This window comes from Octopus bimaculoides, chromosome 3 (assembly GCF_001194135.2).
Source record: "Octopus bimaculoides isolate UCB-OBI-ISO-001 chromosome 3, ASM119413v2, whole genome shotgun sequence".
NCBI classification, from domain to species: domain Eukaryota; kingdom Metazoa; phylum Mollusca; class Cephalopoda; order Octopoda; family Octopodidae; genus Octopus; species Octopus bimaculoides.
Window position 1 is genome coordinate 69536029 of NC_068983.1, and position 7949 is coordinate 69543977.

At 34.4% G+C, this 7949-nt stretch overlaps 1 protein-coding gene across 2 annotated transcripts in view; it reads left to right on the forward strand.

The window, feature by feature from the left end:
• LOC106876715 (serine/threonine-protein kinase RIO3) overlaps nucleotides 1-7949 on the forward strand; it is a 28246-nt gene that overhangs the window by 15996 nt on the left and 4301 nt on the right. The window contains exons 8-11 of one of the 2 annotated variants that reach the window (XM_014925386.2): nucleotides 249-408; nucleotides 3347-3517; nucleotides 5144-5248; nucleotides 5771-5942. In XM_014925386.2, coding sequence (XP_014780872.1) covers nucleotides 249-408; nucleotides 3347-3517; nucleotides 5144-5248; nucleotides 5771-5926 — 592 coding nt within the window. In that variant the 3' untranslated portion in view covers nucleotides 5927-5942. Of the gene's footprint in view, nucleotides 1-248; nucleotides 409-3346; nucleotides 3518-5143; nucleotides 5249-5770; nucleotides 5944-7949 lie in introns of those variants that run through there. The other variant, XM_014925384.2, reaches the window with a different exon arrangement.

The window sequence follows — 7949 nt, forward strand, 5'->3', positions numbered from 1 at the left end:
TGGTTGTGGGATAGAACAGTCTTTACTGTGGTTGTGGGATAGAACAGTCTTTACTGTGGTTGTGGGATAGAACAGTCTTTGTTTGGGTTGTGTGAAAGAAAAGTGCTTGCTAATGAAATGTTGCTCTTTGAATATGTTTTTTTTTTTAATTAAAAACCATGAGGTTGATGGGTGTTTGTTGAGTCTATGCCCTTCTGACTTCTGACAGTCATTAGAAAGTTGAAAATGCCTTTGGTTTTTCTCTTCAGATTAAGACGCTTTGGTATTCCATGTCCCACCCTAATTAGTTTGAAAAATCATGTCTTAGTCATGTCTTTTATTGGTCATGGTCACCAAGCTGCACCAAAACTAAGGGATGCAAACTTCACTACAGAGGAATTGAAAAGTGCTTTTCAACAAACAATTAAGGTATGGTTGTATGTTTATTCTAGTTTGTTTTGTTGCTGCTATTAATTTGTTTCATTAATTAAAACAGTAAATATGATTGAATTAAGGGTAACTGAATTGCAATGAATATGTAGCATACACAGCTCAAGCAGCACTGCACAGGTTCTAACATAGCACTGTTCGTGAATTACTTCGCCATGGTTAACAGTGAATATATAACCTTCGAGAACTCCTGTACCAAGTGACCTAGGCAGCAGCATTACAGCCACAACTTCGTACGACATGTACCGAACTGGCTCAGCATCATCACCACAACTTCTTGATACAGTATTTCTATTACCGTATACAATTGATTACGAACTGGTATTTCTCATTCCTGTGTCTGTGAACATTTGTCTAACTTTCTCATTATAGACTCTTTCACTGCCTTCTTCTTCATTGCTATTCTTATATGTACTTAACGCACACACATACATCATGTCTATATACACATACACTTTGTTCTCATAATGGCCTGTCTCTTATTCTGTATACATGACACAAGCACAGACACACATGTTAAGCTATCAATAAATCATCTCTCAAACTTTCTACTCAGTTGTGTCTCTCTCTTTCCAACTCGCACATTGCATGTATTATTAATACAGTTGTCTGAACGGAGTCGTTATCAGATGGTTTCCGCGCTTCACCACTACCATCGAAAAATACATTGCAGTTGTTAGCAGAAGTGAGGTCCATGTTCTAGATGAGCTACAAACCTACTTAATCACTGCTCTTTTTGCCCCTTTTATTAGAGAGATTTCTTTTTTTGAGGTGGTCATGAGTGGTTTGTAACATTTTTGATCCTATGTAGTTAGTACCAAACCTGGTCCTATGTCATCAACTCCTCCAAAACTGGTTGTATTAAAATGATCCACATTTAAATTGAAAGCTCAACCAAAGTTTTGTTAAACTACTCTGAAATCAAAATTTTGTGCAACAACTTTTTGTAAAGTTGTATTCAAAATACCAGCTTTTGGGTACATTTATCAGATGCACTCTATTGCAAAGGCCATGGGTATAGCTGTTCCTCCTCTGACTAAACGCATACATAGAGCTCACACATACACAGTGGAAGCTAAATAAAAGGTGTAATATTACTTATGGGAATAGAACATCCTTGTGTCTTCTGTAAATAATGTAGTGATGCTATATGTCACCAACATGACATCACAACATCAACCATCTGAATTATATTGAGTTGGAAAGAAAGTAATTTCGGTTTTTTAGTGTGAAATAAAAGCCATTTTTTTTTTTCACACAAAGAATGAACTTTAATCAATTATATATTTTCCATTTTGTTCGATGATCTTTTGCCATTTTTCTGGCAACTTCATGATTCTGCGTTCATAGAATTTCTGGTTCTTAGCCAAAAACTGAAACAAGTGTAATTTCAGGTCATCATCATTATTGAAAGTTTTACCATTCAAAGAATTTTGCAAACTTGGAAATAAACAGTAATCTGATGGTGCAAGATCAGGGCTATATAGTGGATGTGACATCACTTCCCAACCAAGCTTCAGTAATTTTTCATGAGTTGGCAAAGACGTGTGTGATCTAGCGTTGTCATGGTGGAATACGATTCCTTTACGATTTGCTAATTCTGGCCATTTTTCTCTGATTGTTTCCTCCAGTTTCATTAGCTGTTGACAGTAAACATCTGAAATGATCGTTTGGTTCCTTGGAAGCAGCTCAAAATACACAGCACTTTTGTAATCCCACCAAATTGACTGTGTGACCTTTTTTTGATGCAATTCAGGTTTCGATGTGGTTTGTGCTGGTTTGGACCATGATCGTTTTTGATTGATGTTATTGGAGACAATCCATTTTTCCTCACCAGTGATCATTTGTTTAAAAATAAATTGATTTCATTGTGTTTGAGATGTATATCACAAATAGTGATTTATTGTGTTAAGTGACTCTCTTTCAATTTATGTGGAACCCAAATATTAAACTTCTTAATGAGTCTAAGACATTTTAAGTAATTTTCGATTGTTGTGTGTGACACATTTAACCTCTCTGCAATCTCTCGCACAATTATATGACAATCAGATTCACTTATGGCTTTGATTCAATCATCATCAACTTCAGTAGGTCGACCAAAACATTCCTTGTCTTTGAGTGAAAAAATCTCCAGAACAGAATTTTTAAAACCATTTGTGACATGTGCGTTCTGTTAAGTAATCAACACCATAAACTTCACATATCTCTTTGTGAGCCTCAACATCTTTCTTGCCTTTATGGAAATAAAAAAGCAAAATATAGTGAAAATGTTCGCTTTTACACTCCATGTTAAAATTGACACTGAACTAACAGCTGTAAACAAAATTATGTGCAATTTGCTTCTAAAGTAAGCTAAAAGTAATGGCTATCAAATGTCAAAAGAAAAAAAAAATCACAACATTGACAAAAGTCATTCAAAAAATTTGTAACTATCTGTTTGCAAAAAACGAAATTACTTTCTTGCGAACCCAATAAGTTGTAACAAGCTAGAATTCCTCAGAGAACTTGGTCTACACAGTATGAAGACATGGTTATATATATACTGAAGGCTAAAAAGTTTCAACATCACCTATAGGAATCAAGCCTTGTGTTTACTGTAAACTGTAGAGCCATGTTGATCTATTAACATCCACTTTCCATGCTGGCATGGATTAGATGGTTAGACTGGAACTGGTAAGCTGGAGGGCTCCATCAGGTTCCAATCTGATTTGGCACGGTTTCTATGACTGGATGCCCTTCCTAATGCCAACCACTCCAAGAGTGCAGTGGGTGCTTTTTACATGCCTCCGTGCCATATCTTCAATTATGAATGCTATATTTAAAACTGTCTGTAGTAAAATGAGTCTTGTAAGATAAAGTTGATAACTTAAGTGTGATTTCTTCAGTGAAATATTACTTTACTTCTCTCTTTTCTCAGATCTTAAGAGATATGTATCACAAGTGTAATTTAGTCCATGCTGATCTCAGTGAATATAATTTGTTGTGGCATGACAACATTGTGTGGGTAATAGACGTTAGCCAGTCTGTTGAGCTCAGCCATCCTTCAGCAATGGAATTTCTTCTGCGAGATTGCTTCAACATTTGTAAAGTAAGTATAAAATTTTATCTGCTTGAATTTTGCTCATCTTACAGGGGATATCATGCAACAAACGAACCAAACATTTAATAACGTTGACAAATTTAAGCAAGTGTGTATGATGTAGGGAAAATATGAGTATGGAATTTGCAAAGTACATGGTGTTGTCTCAACCGTTTTGATACCAATTCATTGGAGACCATCCTTCGTTCTAAATTTCCTGTTTCAAAGTGATTTAAATTAAAACCGTCCATTGAAATTTCCTGGTAATTTATGTTTTAAACACCAGATAATTTATAACAAAATTCTTCATTATTTTTTAACATTTATTGAAACAAATGCAGTGTATTTCAATAGAGAAAAAATAACAACAATAGAAAAAGGGCCAAACAGTTCTCCCTGGTAAAAGGCTTTGCTTTAAACACTAATATTCTAATCTCCCAAATAGCATCTAAACTTGCAGACAGTTTCTAACTTCAGTAAATGATTTTTGCCAATGCACCTTATTGTAAGTTTCCTCAAACTTTATTCAAACTGCACTACTTCTTACATTTTCCATTCTACTCTATAAATATCTACAGATGTGATGTTATTGTTTTCAGTCTTTAATATTATTAGTTCCACCATTATTGCAGTGGGGTCATTAGAGAGGAAATATAATAATGTATACAAATGCTATATGTAGGAGGTTTGTGTTACAAGTTTGATGCAGAGAGTGTGAGGGATCTATTGCAACAGGAGAAGGATGAATGAACGTAGTCAGCTGGACACAATACAAGATGAATGAGGGCAGCTGAGTGGAAAAAGTAACAGCATTGAAAGGTCTGATCAATGGATGCACTAACAATGACTTCACTAGCGCATAAATGGACAGTATATGTTGACAGAATATGATATAATGGTAGTTATAATGAAGGTGCATGGCTCATTAGTTAATGTCAGGTTCACAATCATGAGGTAGTGAGTTCGATTCCTGGACCAGGCTGTGTGTTGTGTTATTGAGCAAGATACTTTATTTCACATTGCTCCAGTTCACTCAGCCAAACTATATCAGCATTTGATTTTCCCTTGGATAACATCAGTAGCATGGAGAAGAGAAGCTGGAATGCATGGGCAACTGCTGGTCTTCCATAAACAACCTTGCCTGGACTTGTGCCTCAGAGGGTAACTTTCTTGGTGCAATCCCATGAACCAAAGGGGGTCTTCATTCAGTCCCTTAGCCATGGTTATGCCCTGTAATATAATATTTTTGTATGGTAATGTTGGGTTCTGTGACTAGTGGATTCTCCATAGAAGAAGTTTTTGAAAAATTAGCAGTAGCTGTGTTGGAGCTGAGTGGTTTAATTCTTTAGCGTTTAGATTTCTTTGTCAAATGTAATGCTTATTTATTCACATTGTTTTGAATTAATCACATTATCCTGTAGCTTCAAGATTTCAATGGTGTGTTTGTATATTTTTAGAATGACATTGTAGGGTAGGTGTGAGAGGTTGGATCTGGTCAGTTTTAACATAAAACAGGTAAAATATTTGGGATGGATATGGCTGGATTAAATGGTAAAGCTACAGGTGAAATTTCTTATCAGTAGTTCTTTTGCTGAACTTGAAAAATATTGACATTTTCTAACATTTCTTTTTCAGTTCTTTGAAAGCAATAATGTACCAGATATTCCCACTCCTGAAGAACTTTTCAATAGTGTCACAGATCTTCATTTTGAAGGCAAAGGTTCACTTTTTCTACATGCTGTAAGTTATCCACAAAGATTTAGTTCTATTTTTCATTTAAAACAATTAGAGCCAGTGATTTTTTTCAGTTTGTGGTGATGCTAATGGTGGGAGTTCATACACAAAGACATTATTAGAGATAGTTAAAAATTTTCTACTGCCAGGAATGTTAGCATTTCTTGATGTACATGGGTGGCTGAATTTAATGTCAGCCAAAATAGTTTGAAGTATTTAGTTACATCCCTTTATGTTCTCAATTCCAACTAGCGCTACTTTCATTTTTCTACTTTCTGGGTAGATATTCCAATAGATAAGGAACTGTTGCAGTTATTTTATTAAATCTTCCTAATTCAGTATTTAAAAAATCAATTGTAGTACATACATAGTGTGTAATTATTATGAATTTGTTAAGCTGTTGCTCGTCCTACCTGTTTATTCAAGTAGAAACTATCCTATGTAAATTGTTTATTGATAACCATTGATCAGATGATCCTAACAGTTAAATGTCAATTCTGAAGGAATTCACTGTTTGTTTTTTCACAGGTTCAACGTTTTGACAAAGATAAGAAGGAAAAATTTAGAGCGTGTAAAGATTCTGAGAATTATGCTTTTGATTATTTTTTTGAAAATTCTGTTCCTGGATTAACAGAACCAGATGATGAAGAGAATTTGAACAGTGAAGATGCTGATTCAAGTTAATTCATGTCATATTTGAGTAAATATGCTGTTCTTCTTTGAAAGACTATCTTCTCCTGTTTCTAACTTCCTTTTGCTTTATCAAGCTTTCATTCTTCCCCACCGTCAGGTCTTTAATATTCCTCATTTATATGCATTATTATGCAGATTATTCTTTCCTTATATTTATGTCCAGATTGTCTCCTGTGATTATATATTTAATGAAATGCTAGAATCCAAGGAGACTAATATTTGACTGTGTTAGCAAAAGCATCAATTCAACAAAAATTTATGAAACAGACTGTCTATTGTGAGTGGGAGATAATTATATTTCAAGTCAGGGCCCATCGTCAGAAGGAAAATATAAAATACACACCATCTTTGACAGTGTAAGGTCCCTTTGCATTTTCTTCTTGTGGCACACAATCATATTCTGTTTTGTGAACTTTATTTTGCTGAATAAGAATTTTGTTTAAATTAACTTAGACACGGTCCTTCTTTTTACCCCTAAAACCCATGTGCCAACTTGCAAATGAAGGCAGGAACTAACAAAGTAGTAAAGAAAAGATTGAGCCTCACTGAATGTAAATGATTCTAGCTATTCTAGCCTGTCCATTTCAGTAAGCTCTTATGTTTTAAATACTCGAGAAGAACTAGTTGGTTAAAATATTTCCACTGCCATATATATATATATATATATATATATATACACACACACACGCACACACACACACATATACACACACACACATATATATATATATTTATTTATGTGTGTGTTGGTATAAACACAATGCTTATGACGTTAATGTTAGACTGTTCACCAAATAATAATGACTACTACATCTGTTGCTTTGTATGTGTCCCCTGCCCCACCAAGGCATCTAATTATGTTTCCTCCATTGTTTCTTTACTAAATGGAATAAAAGAAAGTTGATGCAATTGGTAACATCAGTAATCAGATCATAGGTGCATGAAGACATTTTTTTGATGCTCAGTTGTATGTAATGCTATTACAAAACAAAACAAAAACTAACACAAGAAAACAAAACAAGTGTGTATCTGTTTTTTTTTTTTTTAATGTTTACCATGATTCTACCACAATGCAAAAGAAAAAAAAATTGAAAAGAATCACGAAAGTGTTTCAGCTTTGTGGTAAAGTGGGTAGCAGTTGAAAAAGGAATATAATTATGAAACTAAGTGTTCTACCTTGAAAAATGGTTGTAAAGAAGTAACAGAAAGGAAGTTGCATATGCATTCACATGAAGACATGCACACAGGAATATACATTTGCATACACATGCATATGCACGTCTATATCAGCATGTACAAATATGTATGTGTTTATACATGAAGGCTCATGCATTCTTACTTGTGGATGCATTTTCTCATATATGCTTACATATATATGAACACATAAGAACATGAATTCATACAACATGTACTTACATGTACTTCTCTGTTAAGACTAAAGCAAACTAGAGAATTCATACATGTGTATGTACACACAAATATACATACTCATACATTTAGTATACACATATGTATGTATTTACATACATATATATCAGCAACAGTTGATTGAGGGTATATCAAGTGCAGCATAGGTGACCTAGAAACACAGATTAAACTCAGACACTCCACATTGTATGGTGAATTGAACTCTTGTATAAAGTCCTACCTCCTGATATGATCCAATGTAATCTTTCTATATAGGGTAGATTCCTCCTTCTCACTACCAATGCAAAACCTCTACAGTGCAAGGTAAACCCTTAGTATACATCAATGTCAGTCGTGTATATTAGGAGCCAATTTTGATGTGATCATTGACATAATTTGTTGAAGCAATGCAACATAACTGTTATCAATGCTGCAAGCTGATTAAAACACTTATCAACTATATGCTGCTCTAGCTGAACTGTTTGCTATGTAACTACAGTTTAAGGAACTGGTCCTTGGCCATACAGAGAAAAACAGAGACTATTGACCCTTTGGTCAAAAGTCCAGCCAACATCTAATTGATCCTATTAACTGTGACTGTATCACC